Below are 17,953 nucleotides of genomic sequence, written 5' to 3' on the forward strand. Positions count from 1 at the left end.
GGCGGCGTACTCGCCTCCCCTCGGGAAATTCCTGGCCATGTGGGGTCCATGAATCCTTCTTTGGTTCGCGCGGGTGCTCGCGGTCGAATCAAAGATACGCCGTGTACAGTATCGCCCAGTGGCCCAACCTTCTGTCGACCACGGGCGGCACGTGCAGCACTAGCTACTCGATGGCGTCCACCAGCCCGCGGCGTGAAAACGCCCTGTCGCTGTCGACGGACTCTTTGACGTTGTCGTTGGGGCAAGACTAAACAGGACACTGGCAAGGCACGCCACCAACCAGCGCCAACGAATCACCATCATCCACACCCACGTTGACCGCAGCAAGTGCAGTGGCATACTGTATATCATTTCCCACCACAGCAGGCCCGCGGTCGTCGATCTTGAGAAGACACGCGCCGTGTGGCGAGGGCGCGCCGACGATTCAACTACACCTACCCAGTCGAATGTCCGGTGGCCCTGAACTCGAGCCAGCACGTCCGCCGTGAACGAACCGACCTGGCGGTGGCCATGCTTTGCTTGTACTGCACGGGTTTAGCGATCCCGCGCGGGTTGAATCCCGCAGACAGGCACTTCAACAATTCCCACGTGCTATTTCGCTCGCTTGGGACAAAAACCACGCAACGAATGGCGTGTTTCAAACGTACGAAGGACATTTCAAACGAATCTTGGACGTTTTAAACGCGTTTGAAACGCCAGCCACCCCCTCGCCAAACTGCCGTCGAACCTGTCCACGTGGGACATTTCCCAGCGATGAAAACAATCAACATGGACGTAGCCGCGAGCGCGGAGGCCCAGTCCACAACTTCCACGAAGGTCGACACGACGCCATGGTGCTCATCTCCGACATCTCGCCAGGTCCGGCATACTTTCTCATGATGCAGAACCCATGGAGTGACTACGAACCCATTTGCGTTGAACGCCACTACTCCATGTACGTCCGAACACCCGTGACCATCCCCCTCACTTGACTCATCATCCTTGGTATGCCTCAGTGCAACACGCAATGCCGCCAAGCCGCAACGCCGAGCCAATAGCACGCATGAACATAAAGTCCCCAAGACGAAGCAAACGCGGTCGCATTCGTTGCAACATGCCGCGGTCCACGCTGCAGTTGCAGCCCCTGAAGCAGAACTTGCAGAGACCGATACATTCGCATCCCTTCAGGTCCATCCCATCCCGAACAACAACCAAATGGACGATGACGAGGCCACAATATGTCATCCCCACACGATGCTCCTTCGGTCCATGTCGGATATGCCGTTGACAAAGTCGGTCTCGACTCACTATGACATGCCCGAACTCATCGGCGGCTCCTCTACCGATATCCTGTCCGACCCGAAAGTGTCCAAATTTCTTGTCCCAAAGGTCTCTTCCCTTCTCTCAGTCGTCGTTGTCGTCACAGCGTTGTCGATAGATCGAAGCGTGCTTACCCTATCGATTCCGCCACAAGAACTGGAAACTTTCGTTCAGTTTGGCGCAACATGGCGCATCGCTGCATACACTTTTCCACCGCGTCCGGCGCCAGGAAACCACGATCGTAGTGATCGAAACCGCGGACGGCGATATCTTTGGCGGGTTCGCGACCGCGCCATGGACGCCTTGCGGGCTGTACTACGGCACAGGCGAGAGCTTTGTGTTCACGTGCCACCACAAGTTTGAGTTGTTTCCGTGGACTCGCAAAAACACACTTCTCTTGTTCAGCGACGAGAGCACGATCGCGATGGGCGGCGGGTACGTCCACTCTCTGGGACACAGCGGTTTGGGTCTCATGGTCGAGTAGCGGCGGTTTTGCGTGGGCGCTCAACCACGACTTGTCCCAGGGCACGAGCGCGCCATCCATGACGTTTGACAACCGGTGAGTGAAATTGATGATGAGCGTCGATTCAAATGGATGGCTGCAGGTGCCTCGCGAGCCGATGCAACTTTGCCGTGGTCAATTTTGAAGTGTGGCAGTTTGCGAGCAAGTATGAATAAGCCGTCGAGGCTGTCGCGAGTGGATTGTCCAAGTGGTTTAATTTATACGACGTTCATGACGTGGTGTGGGTAGCGGGATCGCTCCCGTCAGTGTTCTCGAGGGGGTCACGTTGACGTACTGAGCACAGCGCCGAGATGATAGAGCCGCATTGTGCGAACGCATTGAGTTCCGCTTCGTCACCTTGCCGTGTTCACCTTGATGCCAGTCTGGGAGGCGTCGGTACATATTGGTCGACAACCCACCACGTACAGAAAGTTAGCAACACAGCGTGATAGTGCTTGCGGGCATTAAGGGCGAGTAGTCCAAGGGCACTCGCAATGTAGCTGTCCTACATCAATCTATTTCGCCACGACGATAAACAAAGGGGCCATGGAGTCGTCCTGCGTACAGAGCCGCTGCTTCCATGTCTGTCGCCGCCGAAATTTGATTCGAATTGTCGGTTACACGTGGGTATCCGGATACGGCCTGCAAATAGTAGTTGATTGGAGCGGCATGTGCCACGTGAAAGTCGTGCTTCTGTGCAAAGGACGCGGCGGCGACGCGGCGTCGTACCGCCCAACGCGCGATGAGAGTCAGTGGTGGAACCGTCGTGATGCACTGGTGCGATGTGTTTCATCTTTTCTCCATGGTCCGTGGTCTGCGCATTGCAGCAGCCGGGAACTTGTCCTCCTTCACGACGAAGACTTTGCCCGCATCCACATGAGTGTGACCAACCCATTGTCGTGCCGCGTGCTTCCAACGGAACAAAACGTCGTATCTGCGTGGAAGGCATCTGCGTCGTCGGTGTCAAAGGACCGGTATGATTCGCCATGGGCGTGTCGAGTCGAGCGGGTGCAAGAGACTGGAGCGTCCACGTCCGCCGCGTCGGCCGTTCAGCACATGGACAGCAAGAGGCAAGTTCTGGAACACATCCAAGCGCATTGCTCCATCGAATTTCTTCGCCAGAATGGCCTCAACAGCAAGCCCGACGTTGTCTTGCGAAAGACCAACAAAAAGTCGCTCGTTCAAGTATGGCATCAGTGGACATCGGCGCACAAGCCGTCGCGCGCCACTTCATCGACGTCTCCACTCGAATCCATTTTCACAGACCTTCTGCAAGTTCAGTCGTCACACTCCGTTGTCGCCGGATACCTTCATGAGTCGTGCGAGTCGGAGCTGCCGTGCTTCGACCCGCCCGCGCTCCCCGCGGGTGACCCGAACCTCCACGTCGTTCTCTTTCTTGGCGCCGTCCGAGACATGCATCCTTTCGAAAACGCAACGCTGCGCCGCGTCTGCGCCGCTCAAAAAGTTCCATTGACTGGCATCCGCCTTGGCGCTGTGCCGGAATTCACCAGCAAAATCCTGTCGGTGGTTGCATTTCATCACGCCCAAGGGGTCCTTGGTCCTGCTCTCGTCCACCAAAGTAAAATCGCGGCACCGTCAGCCAGCCCGAACGCCGCTGTCCTCTCCGCCGCCACTACACCGACGTGTTTGCGAACCCATATGCATGTGTTGTGCTCTGTTCCTCTCCGCCAAGACGACGTCTCGTCGGCTCTGGCAAATCGTCAGTCGGCGTTGTGGGCCATGGTTCGAGTAACAGTCGCGACCTTGTGGCGGTCGCACTACATGCGTTCGTCTATCGGGTCGGGAGATCTCGACACACCGCATTCCCACGACCACGACATGGCAAGTTCGACGTGCCCGGCCTTGACGACGTCGCTTACGTTCTTGCTGGTCGATGGTTCCAGGCACACGTTTGAGCAAGCGACTCTCGTAACGTCGATGGCTGAAAACCACCAAGCCGCGCCGACGGAGTTTCAAATCTTGGATGCGATCGTCAAGCAAGTTCAAGTGGACAGCTCGAAAAAATCAAGCGACGATGCGTCGTTGGCAGCGTGGGTAGCGACGGCGGTGGCACCGTCCATCGTGCTGGATCTGGACGAGTCGAACGATGCCAAGGAGAGCAGCTCGTCGTTGGTAGAAGCCATGTACGCTAGCTCAGAACAGACTGTCAAGGCGGACTGTGTGGCGACGGTGGCAGTGCTCTTGAGCCTCGACACGTCAGGCGTTCTGCCGACTCACGAAGCCCTTCGCCGTGCTGTCAATACGCTTGGCTTTCCCATCGTCCGTCAAAAGGTCGTGGCAGCTCCCGTTCAAGATGCTGCGGCAGCGTCGATCACGATGTTGCAGCATTTTGCGTACCAGAACCGTCTGGTGGGAGTGCTGACTGCGATGAGCAAGACAAACAAGAAAGCCCAGAAGCACAAAAAGGCTAAGAAAAAGAGCTCTCGATGCAGCGCAACAGACGACAAAAGCGCCAAGAAGCACAAAACTGGCACTGACTAGCTGCAGCACACTCAGACGGACGACTCTTGACGTCTCATGCGATGACCTGCTCGTGCTGGCTCGGCAAATTCCATGCAGTGGAAGCGGTTGGCCATCTCCTCTCTTAGTCGTTGAAATTCATGAAACGGTCAGGGTCACGTAGTGTAACTGTCATTCAAAAATGGAACCGTTTGTGGGCTTCCGTCGGATAGAAATGTTATATTTGCACAAGTTGTCTTCTTTTTCGGCCATGCAGTCGGCGGTGCCGCCGACTGCACCGCCGCCACAGCCCAAGAAGGCGCTCGTCCCGCGATTGCAGCCAATCATGCTGCAGTCGATCTTGTCGATCCGATTTGAAAAGGCCAAGAGCTGGCGGGAACCAGAGAACCGACTCGGACCGACGGGGTTTTGGAGTCTCTGGGTCTGTATAGCAGTCTTGCACGTGGCGTTTGCATTGCACTTGGGGTTTTTGTCCTACGCGCACGCGTTCCTCACGTCTGGGCAGCACGAGTACGAACGGCGGACGATGCGGCTGCAGGCCGACTTGCGCGTGCCCATGGTCATGTGCAGCGCCGTCGGGATGCTGCACGTCTACGGCCTTGTCAACTTGATCAGGAACCGGCGGCTTAAAACACGACTTGGTCGTGTACGAGCTGCCCAGGTAAAGCCCAAATCGACGCGGAGTGGGTTCGAGTCGAGCCACCGCGTCGTGTGGTGGCTGTACAAGGCGTACACCAAGCACTGGACGGGCAAAGGCGAGTTTGGCATCCAAGGCGAGTTCTTCAGTCTTCGGACCAGCATCTCTCACGGCCTCTCGATCGCATCCCATACGTACCAGGCGTTCATCGTTTCGTTCATGTCCACATCGACCCGATTGAATCTCCTCATGGCTGGGTGCATCGCGGCGAGCTGCGTCATTACTCCAGTCCTATTTGCGGTCAAGATGCGGCCCGTGCTTCAACGAACGGCGGCGATCTGGTCGACGGTCGGGTTCACGGCCATCTTTGAGTGCGGCCTGCCGTGGGTATCGGTGGCCCCGTACCTGTCGTACTTCTCATGGGACGAAGCGGCCCAGATGAACAGTCTCTACGACGACGTGTGGTTTTACGACGCAGCGCTGTTGGGACGACGCCTCTTCCTCAACGACATTGGCGACCTCTGGTCCCGACTGCTGCCGTGCGTCCTCGCGTACTTTAGCCTGACCAACCTGGACGACATCGTGTCCCTGGCCCACGATTACCATGACACGCGAGCTACCTATGCTGTCCGCCATCATCCCCCGCTCTACCCTCGGATGACGCCGCCGCCGCCATCCCACGTCCAGGATGCGCAGTCGACAAAACTCAAGCAAGGCTTGCGCTTTGCAGTCGCGTGGAGTCGCATCGTCGGGCTAGTTTGGGGTGCAGCCATCGTCGGTCTCGCTGTCTCGTTCTCCGGCGTCACAACGATGTTTCAGGTCACGTGTCCCCATGGCTGCCTCAGCCGCGTGTATCCGTGGTTTGCAACAGACTGTCGCTGCGTCGTGCAAGTCGTCAACTGCTACGCCCGCGGCATCGACCAGGACGACGTCCCTCGCGTGCTCGAGACGCTGGACCCGCACAACGTCGAGCTGCTGATTGTGGCCCACTGCGCGAATCTCATCGTTCCTCGACTCGATCGGTTCCGTTCGCTGTTTGGCCTCGAACTGTACAACTCGACGATTTCGGAGTGGCCGATGGCGGCCGCCATCACGGCCGACAAGTTCCCGACGCTGTCGTATCTGCTGCTTGTCGACACAAACCTGACCGAGGTCCCCGCGGCGCTCTATCAAGTACCGTTTCCACCGACTTTGCTCGACATTGAAATTGTCAACGCCAGCCTCGCCACCATCTCGAACGACACGATCGCCGCGTGGGCTGGCCTGAACACGCTCTTTCTCGAGTCATGCCACATGACAACGATGCCCGACCTGGGGCAACTCAGCGTCCTCAACCAGCTCTCCTTGAATATGAATGCCCTCACGACCGCCAACGGTATCGCCAACCTCCATGCACTCTTGGCACTTGACGTGTCAAGGAACCCGCATCTCGAGGCCTTGCCAAACGACCTGACGTCGCTCCCCGTCCTCGCAGCAGTCTTTGCCGAGCTGACGAACGTAACCACCGTGGGTGCTGACTGGCTGGCTCAACCAACCGTGTTGGCACTGGCAGGGTCGCCATTCTGCGCCGGCAGGGCCAACGAGCATGCGGCGTGCGTGGGTCCTCCGCGCTCAAACGGCATGTTTCCATCCTCTCGACCGCATCGCGGGTTGACATAGCTCGTCGCTATCGTGACTGACTGTAATTCCACGATCGGCTTGGTCCCGTCCTGTGCCGTTCAAAATCCTGTAGGGACACTACAGCGCGTGGTCCGTCGCGACGGACTCGACTGCAACGTCAGCGCGCGCTCGCGGTCCCGAAATGGAGCTGTCTTGTTTCGAGTGGAAACGATTGGCTTTGGCAATTTGTCTGTGGCATCAACTGCGATGTCGACGAGACCTGCCGCTTGACCGTGATCGCCGCGCACCCAACAATTGGGACGCTCGCATCACTGCGATTTCGTGGGCGGTGCACTGGGTCCCTGCGCGCCTCCAATCACACAGACGTCCTTGGCACTTCTCTGGCACGTCAAAGGAGCACTCTAGAGCAAGCGCGCACAGCATTCCGAGATGGTGGCGCTGGCCGTGTACGGCAACGTTTCCCACAAGTGAAAATTGTGGCTACGACAGAAGCGCAGATGCGACAACATCGGCATGGAAAAACATTTTTACACCGTGTGGCGACTACATGCATAGACAACGCGTGGCTGTTGTTTCGCGCGGTGCGATCCTACAAAAAATGCCATCAGCAACGTATTCATTCGACTTGCTTGGCGTACGCTGTTTGAGGAGATCGTATGTGGCAGCGGCGTCAAAGCCAGGAATGCCTCGGCCGTGCTCGACAACGTAACTCGATCGCATCGCCTGTTGCTTCAACGTCGACATGTGCAGGAGATGGAGGATGCTGTCAGCGCTGTCGGGCGATGGTTCGTTCACTTCGCACGTCGCAAATGTCTTCCCACGTGCCAGTGACTCTCTTGCCACAGGACACGCCACATCGCCGATCAAAATCACGTTGTCGTTGGGTCGCTCGGTCGCGGGGACAGACGGCTCCACGACGATGGTCGGGCTTTTCAAGTCGTACACAACGCACTCGACGAATAATTTGCAGGGTTGCAAGAGGGTGAACTCCCAACTGTCCCCTGGCTTGAGTGGTGGCGATGTCGTGGTCTGCACAATTGTGTTACTTGGGTCCATCACGCGCATCTTGAGAGCGTGCTCGACCATGCCAGGGTTTTCAGTGCTGACCTTCCATGCTACCGAGTCGCCCACAGTGACGTTCTCGAGCGCGGAAAACTCAAAGTTTTGAATGTGGACGACGTGATGGGAGTGGCCAGAGGCGACGGACGACGACCGGGACAATGGCGAGACGTACAGCGCGTTGCTACGTCTCGATGGACGAGACGGAATGGGGACGGCGGCAATGGACAGATGTGGCGAAGAGTCAACAGAAACCGATGGCGACGGGACCTTGACTGCAGCTGCTTTCTTAATCCGTTGTCGCGATTGGTGCGCAAATGTGTCTTCGTCTTCCATCGATACCTGGGACTTGGGCTGCTTTTCTCGCCACATGACAAGTTGCTTGTGGAAGGGGAAGATTGTCGGGGATGGTGCTTTGGATGGCGATTTCTTGACCTGATGCGACGGGTAGTCCAGGAACACAACGTTCTGCGATATTTGTTCGGGTGTCATCGACGCAACGACCGTGACCGTGCCCGCCATAAACGAGTACAACGAGCACGAGTACCGGACGGAACCCAACGTGTCGAACGTGTGCTCAAAGGTCGGTGTACCGCGGCACAAAGTGCGCCCCGTCCCCTTTTTCTTGGTCACATTGTCGATCGCGATCGAGTGCACTGTCGTGGAGTTGGTGGGGATTCTCCAGCGAATTGTGCTGTGTTGCTCGATCACGATATGCCGCGGGTGAAACAAAAAGTCCTGAACGTTCACTACATACACAGTCGACGTAGGTTGCGGTATCGGGTGAACTTTGACGGGACTCGATTCATCTATTCAAGGTTCACATGAGGGGGAGAGCAGGACATGGGATGCCATTCACGTACGAGAACTCTGGTTGTCGTGTGTAGACGATGCCGTGTCGTCCAAGTCCTCGAGCTGGTTGTCGCGGTTTTGCTGTGGCTCCGGCGTCGGATCCATGATTTTCTTGCGGTACCGTAGCACTGGTGGGCGCTTCTTGGTCTGATGTGATGGGTTGTTCGGTGTATGCATTGCTTGCCTGGCATCGACTTTGGTTGACGGGTGTTTGGCCATGACGTTCCGTTCTGCGGTGGAAGAATGGGCACTGAAGGGGCGCACGAATTCCCAAGCGCCATGGCACAATGGTGGAATTTCAGCCAATGAATACTCAAGGATTGGTCATTTTACATTCTGATTGGCTAAATTTCGACCAAACTACCCCCAAGCGCCGTTTTCCCAGAAAGAACGGGCGAAACGGCCCCACCAGTTGGGCGACCCGACCATCACACATGCACGTATGGCCGCTTGTGGCGATGGTCCCAACGAACGCAATCGTGTTCCATGCATTGTGCTGCATCAAGAATATGCGCCGGCGTGCGATGGGTCGCTTTACGGCCTCCGGCACGTCAGCGTTCGGTGAATTCAACCACTGCTATCCGCGGGGGGATCGACACATGTTTGTCTTTCAAACGCTCGTGAAAGCTACGTGCATTCGCGCAACTCCCAACATCGACCATCTCACACGTGCCATCGTGTTGAATCGAAGCAGCGGTCTCGAAAGGTCACCGCGCGCCACGGCTCCGCTTGCACGGCGCACGGCGGCCACTCCGGATAATTTGGACGGTACTAGTATGTGAAGGTATCGATTTTCAGCCAATAAGATTCACGAATACCCACCTCATAAGGTAGTTAAAAAAATATTCGTCCCAACCCCATACAACCTGTGTCATAGAATTCAAGGGAGGCATTCCCTGTGTACATACGAACACCTGTGTGAATTGAACACACCCTCGGGACCAATGAAGTGGTGCGAAAATTATTGGTGGATTGAGCTCCAACCAAGTTATATTGGTTCATTTCGCCTTTGAAACTTTGAATCATATCGCAACATGGCTGTGGGTAAGTCGACCCAGGATGATCTTACATGAATGCAGCGCTTGGACGAGCAGGAGAACGCGCGTGACCAACAGAGATTGTGTCGTGTCTTGGCGCGCAACAGGAATCTCACGGTGCATGACGCTGTGTAGGCAAAAATAAGAGATTGACCAAGGGCAAGAAGGGCGGCAAGAAGAAGGCGTAAGTGACCCTCCTCCCCCTTGTCCCGACAGATTCGGCATTGTGATTCAGGACGTTTTGCACTCATCAGTGTGGGTGTATAGCGTCGATCCTTTCACCCGCAAGGACTGGTACGATATCCGTGTCCCCGGTATCTTCCAACAACGCACCATCGGCAAGACCTTGGTCAACCGCACTGCCGGTACCAAGATCGCGTCGGAAGGTTTGAAGGGCCGCGTGATTGAAGTGTGCCTTGCCGACCTCAACAAGGACGAAGACCAATCGTTCCGCAAGGTGCGCCTCGCTGTCGAAGACGTGCAAGGCACGCAAGTGATTACCAACTTCCACGGCATGGACTTCACCCGCGACAAAATCTGCTCGTTGATCAAGAAATGGCAAACGCTCATTGAAGCCTTTGTGGACGTGAAGACCACCGACGGCTACACGATCCGTTTGTTTGCGATCGCCTTCACCAAGAAGCGCCCCAACCAGCAAAAGAAGACGTGCTACGCCCAAACCGCTCAAATCCGTCAAATTCGCAAGAAGATGACGACGATCATGACGGAACAAGCGTCCAAGTCGGAATTGAAGGACTTGTACCTCAAGTTCCAACCCGAAATCATCGGCAAGGAAATTGAAAAGGCGTGCCAAGGCATCTTCCCCCTCCAAAATGTGTTTGTCCGCAAGATGAAGGTGTTGAAGAAGCCCAAGTTTGACGTGACCAAGTTGATGGAATTGCACGAAGAAGGTGCTCAAGAAAAGGGTGCCAAGGTCGTCCGCGAAGAGGACCAATTGGTCAAGTCCTTGGCCGGCACGGGGGGCCGTTTGTAAATGGTTCAACAGTTTTTTGCTTGCTGGAAAGCGATGGGGGTCAGTACCAGCCTGAGATGGCGGCGAACCGCCCCCTTGCTTTTGTTCTTCTTAAAGGCGACATAATAATGAAGGGAAACAGCAGCCCAGGCGATATTTGATGAAGACTCGAATGTGTTGTTTGAGTTCACGATGGTTACAATCGCGCTACGGAGCCCTGCGATGGTGTCTCTGAGTACACACGATGCCATTGTGATCGTCTTGACGAGTGGCACTTACATCCAACAGCCCGAGCTGTTCTCGCAAGATGCGTGAGCGGCGCGCCTCCGCCATCATGCTGGCGAGCCGCGACAAAATGGGCAGATATTTTTTCGAGAGCACTTTTTGACCAATAGGAATCGATTCAAACAATTTTCGGTCACCAAGCAGCGCGAACCTGCCATGGCGTCGTCCATGACCGACGACGACAAGAAGCTCGAAAAGGAGTTCCTGAGCAAGCGTCCACCGCTTGCATATGCAAAATTGCAGGGAAAGATCAACGACACAGAGCCCTTTGAAGTTGTCCTAACACAGTTGCCCGTGGAGCTGGGTCGGGGAGCGCCAAACGATCAACAAGAAGGCCGCATCAACTTGGGCGACCAGAAATCCGTGTCTCGCGCGCACGCTCGTATCAACTGGAACGCAGACAAGTCATGCTTCGAGATGGAGTGTTTGGGCAAAAACGGGATGTATGCTGCAGGTACTCATGCCTGGAGCGTGTGTACAACGTGCGACGAGTGGATAGGTCGGTTGATCCCCAAGGACACAACGGTGCCTTTGACTCCAAAACTTCCGATAAAAATTGGTGCCTCTCGATTTTACTTCTTACCCGCGGTCAAGTCTCCTTGCGGCGTCCTGTCCGGCCTCAAACTCATTCAGAAAGGATTCGAAAAGGCGACGCAGCCATCGGCGTCTACACTCGGCCTCACCGTGGAAGAAACACTTGACTCCATCTTCAAATGGTACTCCCCACAGCTTGTAGCACCGATTCATTTGTATGCTGGAATAGCTTCCGCGATATCGAGTACGAAGTCGGGGGGCGGGCCAACTTAGCGGCGTTGATCAAGTAACGTTCATATCGAGGCGTCGTGTCATTGAGTGTGCATGCAGGGGGTATTTCGAGAATTCCCCAACCAACTTTAAGCGCGTGAGCATCTCCGCCGCTGGAGGTAAGGGTCGCTCGCGACGCGTGATGCGGTCCTTCATCGCGTACGTAGAACCAAGGTACACAATCATCAAGCCTGACGTTGACGAGAAGAAAAGGTCGGGGACGGCGGCCCCCGTCGATGCGAAGAAGAAAGCCAAGACGACCGACGAACCGTCGGACGCAAAGGGTACGACAAGTGCAGACGGAAATTTAGCTGTGCAAAACGAATTGGTCGATGCTCCAGTTAACGTGGATAAACCATGAGTGCCCCAGATGAATCCAACAAAGAGGTGGCATGCAACGGGTCGGTCGTATGGTGGGGTATACTAAGGCCGCCGCTCTCGACACCATTGCCGGCACTGAGGCTGTGCGACCAGAATCGACTTACGTGTTGTGAAAGGGTTCGTTGGCGAACCGCTCTTGTTGACGGCGTGTCTCGGAGTTGGCCAATGCCCACACATCACTTAACGGCTCACCGGTGAACGGAGCCATTGGAGTGTATGGGGACGGCCCATATTCAGACGTAAAGGTCGATGTTCCGTTGCTGCTGCCTCTGGCCTGGGCCTGCCACACCTGGGACCAGATGCGGTCAAACCGGTCCACGAATGGCTTGACGTGAGGATCATGAGGGTCGACGACCTGGGGCGATTCGTCCGATCCGACGCGGCCGTGAATGTGAAGCACGTGCGGTATGATGCGATCGATCCATTGATCGTCCCATGCTGAGTCGAGCAGTCGCTCTGCCACAACGACCCAATGAGAAAAGTCCAACGTCAGCTTCAACGATGGAAACTGCTCGAGAAGTTGCAAAGTTCTCCACGGATTCCACAAAGCTCGACCGCGGTGGGTCTCGTGAGCGATGGGAACATCACCGTCGTGCGGAATACGCTGCAGAGCAGCGGTGAAGAACTCGGTGCAGTCGCGGTCGCTCCAATGATCGCATCCCGCGTGGGCATTGAGCATGACGGGTCGTAACGAAAGTGCACGGGCCTGGTTCACTTCGTCTTCGAGTTGATTCAAGTGGTCTGTGATGCTCTTCTGCTGCCACGCACCCGGCTCGTAATCGGTCCATCCAGAATACACCCCCACAATGAGGTCCATGTCATGAGACTGGAGTTCGTCAAGGAATGCATTCCCACCGTGTGCTTTGATGGCGCTCAGGCTGGCTTCCACGCCCTTGTAGCCTAGTGCCTTTAGCTGCGAGACCAGCTTCAAGTTTGTGGCCAAATATGCCACAGGTTCGATTCCCCAAAGATGACGGAACACATGCAGTTGGCGGCCGCGTGACATGGCGATTTGTGAACGCATGATGGATATCGAGAATGATGGTCGACGTCCGGATACGATCAAGATTTGGCACCAATTTCAAATTTCAAGCGCGCCAGAAAAGACGAAGCGGCGACGCCAGCATGTTCTTCAAGACCGATTCCATGAGCTGGAAGCGTACGACTCCGTTGGGCTCGATTTGACATACAAGCACGTTCGTTGTGACGTAGGATACGAAGAGGAGGCCAGGGCGTCAAGAAAGAGGTTTCTGGCCGAGTTGACAAGGAGAGAACTACCAGCCAAAGATAGCGAGCCCTTGACAGACGTTGCCCGAATTCAAAACGACACGCTAAATTTCGTCATCATGGATTACGCACAAAAGCCGGAAGGACTTCCTCGCGGAGATATATTGCTCGACTTGTTCGGTCGCAACTCGGTGAGTCACGAAATCCATGAAGACTTTCCGTGGAAGACTCTCCGGCCACCCTCAACCGGGTCGCAATGGGGACGAAAATGCTCAACAAATTCAAGCAACGAATCTGTCGTCCACGTTGAAGAAGACGCTCCCAACACTGTTAAAATGAGGAAGATTGAATCTGCTTTGGAATTTGGTAGTTCACCTGCGATCAATTTTCATCCCATCGACGCGTCGAAGGAGATTTTTGAATCTGCAATCCTGGACGAGTTCACCGATTTTTCCATTTCAACTTCTTGGTGAGCTGCCATACCAAATCATCATGATCTTACATTTTTGTAGCAATTGGTACGACGAGTTGAATCGATGGAGCGTGTTGGTCGACTCAGTCAACGATGCTATTCACACAAGCCAAGTTCTTTTCAAAATGCCAACTAAAGGTAACCTCCTATTCACGAAGTACCTCTGTCTGAAGTTGCTGTGGCTAGATGACGTTAAGGATGAAGACATCGTTACTTTCGAGACGATAGCATTGCCTTGCACTTTGACATGTGAGGATGTTGTTGGCGAGAAGGAGATTCTTCACCATAACGACATGTGGACAAGCAACGCAGAAACAGCCCCAGATTGTAACCAGTTGACATCAAAGAGCCGAACGACTCAATCGAGAAAGCCTGGTTCAGGAGCATCGCCACCGCAATTTCCACAGCTTTTCGAAAATGTACGATGCCCTCAACCAAGTTCGTACTTGGACGAAGTGGCCCCCAAACATATACTTGCAAGACAACCGGGAAATAATGATCCGCGCCACGTCATTCGACCAATCGACATTGGTCTCAACCTTTCGGCTTTGGATAAAGGGCAATTTTCGTGGCGAGAAACAAATTTAACAACGTTCGAATCTGCACGGCTGGATGATGCAGTTGTCTTTGCAGGAACGGAAGATTACCCCACGTCAATCTTTGGTACAACACCCTCCACAATCAGAATGAGTTATGAACCGTATGATAGACCTTCCCTTGAATAACGACATGAACTTGAACGACACATTATTCGAACAAGAGTCCGATGGAGTTCACATCCACCAGTTGCAATTACCCCCAACAAACGACAGATATTTGCTCGATGCGTTTTTGAAGGCATTTCGTACGGGTACCAAAGACATCTTCGATTTGGCTGTGGCCCATACGCCAACACACCCGCGGATCTCTCCATCAACGTTATCAATAAGCATGCCTTCATTTTGTTTGGCAACTTCGTCAAATGTCAAAGACATGGGGGTTTTGGTAAGCGCAGCAAATTGTGTATAGGTTATAAATATGTTGATAGTACGACGATGAACCCAAATCAGGCGAGTCTATTGAATTCGTCCTCACTCAAGAGATTCCGCCGAAAGAGTTCATTCTCGTATCAAGGACCTCGCCCGAGAAAAAGCGAAAGCATGGTGAAACCAATGATAACCTTGCCAGCAAACCAAAACGGCAGCTGCGGTGTCGGAAATCGACTCTACAGCACGTTAACGAACTGAATACCATCGATCCAAGCAAACAAGACTCGAATGCAACTTCGCCCCTGCACAAATTGATCTCCCGAGCCGCACGACCATTAATTTGGAAATTGTCTTCGAAAAAAGTACTTCGTATAGAAGAAACTGCATCGAAGTCTGCATTGCAGCATCTCTCTCTCGGCTCGTTGAATTCCAAGTTGCAAGCCAAGTATTTAGTAAGGATGAGTGGCAATACGCGCTTTCACGTATCTACTGTGCTAGGACCTCAAACGAATCCAGTCGTCAGCAACCTTGGATGAGAAGTTGCAAAGGGCCCAAATCATAAGAGACCTTTTCTTTGTGCATACATTGAGGTGCTTCTCAAATTATGATGTGTCTAAAAGATGCAAAGTAGGTTGACGCAACAAGTGTTGGACGAACACGGGGTTCAGGGGTGCAAGACTTTCGTACGCACATGCGTAACAAAGTCGAAGGTGGAAAGGTTACTAGGTGAAAAGTATATTGTGCAGCTACGAAACTTAATTCGCTTGAGTCAAGACGAAGTATCGTATTTTCCTAAATTTTGCGGTTTAATGTGTCGTCGAACAGGAGGATCTACCTGTCGTTGTGACTCCCGAAAAAATACCAACTCGTAATTCTCGTCCTTGCCCCGTCTTGATCAGTGTCGACTTGCCAATATCGGTACGTTCGAAATAGATGTTTGCATTGACGCTTTTTAGGTCGACGTGAATGAATTATTGAAACCTGGCGAATTCAATCAAATTCATCGTGAATTGGAGCCACCGTTAAGTCTTATCATCGGGATGCAAGTCGGGCTCTGTGTTGTCGAAAAAGCCATTTTCCTCGGTACAAACCACATGCTTTCATCAATTGTCATGAGTGTAGACGACAATCATACAAAGCAATTTGCGTTTCAAGTCGCTCAAATTCAGCATCAGGTGGCTCAAGAAGTTTTGTGAGATTACAATTGACATCAAATAGTTTGCCAAGGTCCGTCCTTTCGTGCTGAATTCCATCTTCTCACGTGAAAGTCAAGATCTGGGTGATTTTAGGTATGCCCCCATTCAACATTATACCTTGATTCATCGTTCTTTGTGAAGAAAACTACCCTTCTGGTAATGCCAAAGAAGTCGACAAACTTGAGCAATGCTATCTTGCATTTGCCACCGCATCGATGGGATATTCGATCCCTGTAGTTGCGATGATAAGGTTTGTAGCCCACCAACTGGCACAAGTTACAACGCGACGTAGCACTTCCCCACAAGAGTCGGCTACGTACATTCGAAAAATTATCAAGCAACACTGCAGCAGCGTGATGGCTTCCAATGCATATCGATACTTTGTGCCTTCATCACGTCTATCTCTTTGTAGCTCCCTGAAGATTTCAAACTTGCAGGGGAAGAAAGCCAAAAGGAGCGCTTGATTGTTTCCACCAAGGCTATGAACCCGTCGTGCGCGCAGTATTTGCTGGACCGAGTGCTAAAAATTATCGCTGAGAACTTTCTCACGTGTGAATGTGTAGATTACAATTGGCGACTTATTTCATCTCTCGTACATGACCCTTTGATTATTGGTGCTCATTTCCAACAACACTGTAGCTGGGACGAGTTGGATTTGTCGAAGATTCGTAGCATCCCAGTGCATCAAGTGCGCTGTCTCTATCGGTGCGTGTGATGTAAATGTGCGCACTTCATTCCAACGTGCATGTAGAATCCTCCATCAAGGCCATGGGATTGGTGGAATGGATTGACTGTGAAAAAATCTTCGAGAAGTGAACAGATAATTTGCTTTTGAAGAAGAATTGGAAATATCCGTCTCAGCGAATATCTCGATTTCTACCAATCAAACGCAAAAGTGCTTGACATCATCCGGATAACGTGAGATTTCCACACCGTTCGCCATCAATTGCGATGAACTTTGTCCAACTCGCGGCGAGGAAGTCCTTGACGCCAAGCGTCCGCGCTCTTCCTCGGCGACGTCCCTTCCATGTATCGCATGTGCAGACGAATTCGACGGAGAAGCTCGTCCCATCTTTGAGTCAAGGCGCGATTGACTCCCTCCATGACCCTTTGATCTCACCACACAAGAAATTCGAGATGGTTCAGAAGTACTTCGCACAAGCACCAACATCACACGATCCGAACGACACGTACGCGTTGTCCATTTTCCTAGAAGAGCATCTTGTAGCTCGCGACGTGCCCAGCGCTTTCAAGATGATTGAGATGATGAGCAAGCACTCAGTCCGCGTAGAAAAGCGAACTGTCGATTTGTTCATCCGCTTGTATGCCCGTCTCCTCGCTGAAGATCCGGCCAAGATGCATGAGCATATGACGTGGTATGCAAACCATCAACACGTCTTGACGTCCCCTATCCCCGTCAACGACATGTATGTGGAGCTAATCTCCCGCGGCCATGTGTCAGTTGCCGTGTCGCTATGGGAATTGTGCATGGAAGACGCAGTCTTGTCGTCTTCAGTACCGCGCCTCGCCGCAGTGGACGCTCTTGTGTGCCAACTCGTGCGGTACGAGCAAATCGACGCTGTCGTCGACTTGACGCGGTCCAAGTTCCAAGAACGACTGTGGACCAGCCCCAGCGCTGTCTTTGCGACAAAAGTCATGGAAGGCCACAGCGACCGTCGCGAGTTCCATGAGGTGCTCAAGGTGCACGATTTGCTGGAATCCAAGGGCATCGTCGTGGACATCAAACGTTACAAAGTGCTCGTCCGCAACGCGAAGGTGCACATGGAGCTCCGAACAGGCACGTCGACGCTCGCCCCCGAGTAGTCGGAAGCGCCGCCGCCCTGCTCTGCTACCTCGTCACGCAGTACTGTTCATCATGATGCGTTGTAGGAGGAATAGACTAATGGCCGTTAGTCCCATCTAGTCCCCAATTGGGTACTAGGCGGAGGGGTAAGAGGGATTGTCTGATCATGTGCCTTACATATGGGGAATAAAGCGAGCAGTAGCGCCCTTAGTCAGACCCCCACTAGTACTAATATGGTACTAGTACCCCGGAAAAACCTGTCGTCATAAGTGTAATGAATCTGGGCGAAGGTGATGGGGAGCAAAATAGGGATTACCTCTGCCTGGAATAGGATAAATATCCTACAAAAAGGACAG

General features: G+C 53.6%; 9 protein-coding genes across 12 annotated transcripts; 5 read left to right on the forward strand and 4 right to left on the reverse strand.

Moving 5' to 3' along the window:
- The first annotated feature begins 8 nt into the window (after positions 1-8).
- On the forward strand, positions 9-2,327 carry H310_08224 (hypothetical protein). Its single transcript, XM_008873899.1, has 5 exons — positions 9-934; positions 996-1,368; positions 1,418-1,734; positions 1,784-1,858; positions 1,905-2,327. The coding sequence occupies exons 1-5, from the start codon at positions 831-833 to the stop codon at positions 1,975-1,977; spliced, it is 942 nt and encodes a 313-aa protein (XP_008872121.1). The 5' UTR covers positions 9-830; the 3' UTR covers positions 1,978-2,327.
- On the reverse strand, positions 2,306-4,486 carry H310_08225 (hypothetical protein). The gene is made up of 2 exons (XM_008873900.1): positions 3,110-4,486; positions 2,306-3,067 (listed from the first exon to the last, which is right to left on the reverse strand). The coding sequence occupies exon 2, from the start codon at positions 2,787-2,789 to the stop codon at positions 2,307-2,309; it is 483 nt and encodes a 160-aa protein (XP_008872122.1). The 5' UTR covers positions 2,790-3,067; positions 3,110-4,486; the 3' UTR covers position 2,306.
- Positions 4,487-4,532: 46 nt separating this feature from the next.
- On the forward strand, positions 4,533-6,578 carry H310_08226 (hypothetical protein; the record flags this gene model as incomplete). Its single annotated transcript, XM_008873901.1, has 1 exon — positions 4,533-6,578. One exon carries the CDS (start codon positions 4,533-4,535, stop codon positions 6,576-6,578), a length of 2,046 nt encoding a protein of 681 aa, XP_008872123.1.
- Positions 6,579-6,697: 119 nt separating this feature from the next.
- H310_08227 (hypothetical protein) lies at positions 6,698-8,689 on the reverse strand. The gene is made up of 3 exons (XM_008873902.1): positions 8,462-8,689; positions 7,178-8,407; positions 6,698-7,128 (listed from the first exon to the last, which is right to left on the reverse strand). The coding sequence occupies exons 1-3, from the start codon at positions 8,667-8,669 to the stop codon at positions 7,067-7,069; spliced, it is 1,500 nt and encodes a 499-aa protein (XP_008872124.1). The 5' UTR covers positions 8,670-8,689; the 3' UTR covers positions 6,698-7,066.
- Positions 8,690-9,422: 733 nt separating this feature from the next.
- Positions 9,423-10,627, forward strand: H310_08228 (hypothetical protein). The gene is made up of 3 exons (XM_008873903.1): positions 9,423-9,494; positions 9,623-9,671; positions 9,755-10,627. The coding sequence occupies exons 1-3, from the start codon at positions 9,485-9,487 to the stop codon at positions 10,479-10,481; spliced, it is 786 nt and encodes a 261-aa protein (XP_008872125.1). The 5' UTR covers positions 9,423-9,484; the 3' UTR covers positions 10,482-10,627.
- A 229-nt stretch (positions 10,628-10,856) lies between these two features.
- Positions 10,857-11,944, forward strand: H310_08229 (hypothetical protein). Its single transcript, XM_008873904.1, has 5 exons — positions 10,857-11,199; positions 11,245-11,461; positions 11,509-11,565; positions 11,610-11,668; positions 11,717-11,944. Exons 1-5 carry the CDS (start codon positions 10,902-10,904, stop codon positions 11,908-11,910), a joined length of 825 nt encoding a protein of 274 aa, XP_008872126.1. The 5' UTR covers positions 10,857-10,901; the 3' UTR covers positions 11,911-11,944.
- H310_08230 (hypothetical protein) lies at positions 11,843-12,959 on the reverse strand. The gene has a single exon (XM_008873905.1). It carries the CDS (start codon positions 12,952-12,954, stop codon positions 12,031-12,033), a length of 924 nt encoding a protein of 307 aa, XP_008872127.1. The 5' UTR covers positions 12,955-12,959; the 3' UTR covers positions 11,843-12,030.
- A 63-nt stretch (positions 12,960-13,022) lies between these two features.
- On the forward strand, positions 13,023-16,675 carry H310_08231 (hypothetical protein). Of its 4 annotated transcripts, XM_008873907.1 has the most exons (17): positions 13,023-13,089; positions 13,143-13,626; positions 13,670-13,767; positions 13,816-14,292; positions 14,339-14,613; positions 14,657-15,049; positions 15,096-15,187; positions 15,229-15,376; positions 15,423-15,515; positions 15,554-15,680; positions 15,720-15,772; positions 15,816-15,824; positions 15,871-15,886; positions 15,935-16,043; positions 16,086-16,385; positions 16,433-16,498; positions 16,545-16,675. In XM_008873907.1, exons 1-15 carry the CDS (start codon positions 13,056-13,058, stop codon positions 16,255-16,257), a joined length of 2,580 nt encoding a protein of 859 aa, XP_008872129.1. In that variant the 5' UTR covers positions 13,023-13,055; the 3' UTR covers positions 16,258-16,385; positions 16,433-16,498; positions 16,545-16,675. The 4 variants fall into 4 exon arrangements, with proteins under 4 accessions (XP_008872129.1, XP_008872128.1, XP_008872131.1 ...); XM_008873906.1 differs by having other exon boundaries at positions 13,024-13,089; positions 16,086-16,498; XM_008873909.1 differs by having other exon boundaries at positions 13,024-13,089; positions 13,143-13,348; positions 13,528-13,626; ... (1 more) ...; positions 15,720-15,824; positions 16,545-16,648.
- A 172-nt stretch (positions 16,676-16,847) lies between these two features.
- H310_08232 (hypothetical protein) lies at positions 16,848-17,582 on the reverse strand. Its single transcript, XM_008873910.1, has one exon. The coding sequence runs from the start codon at positions 17,533-17,535 to the stop codon at positions 17,182-17,184; it is 354 nt and encodes a 117-aa protein (XP_008872132.1). The 5' UTR covers positions 17,536-17,582; the 3' UTR covers positions 16,848-17,181.
- Between the last annotated feature and the right edge of the window lie 371 nt (positions 17,583-17,953).

This window comes from Aphanomyces invadans, assembly GCF_000520115.1.
Source record: "Aphanomyces invadans strain NJM9701 unplaced genomic scaffold supercont1.16, whole genome shotgun sequence".
Lineage (NCBI taxonomy): Eukaryota > Oomycota > Saprolegniomycetes > Saprolegniales > Verrucalvaceae > Aphanomyces > Aphanomyces invadans.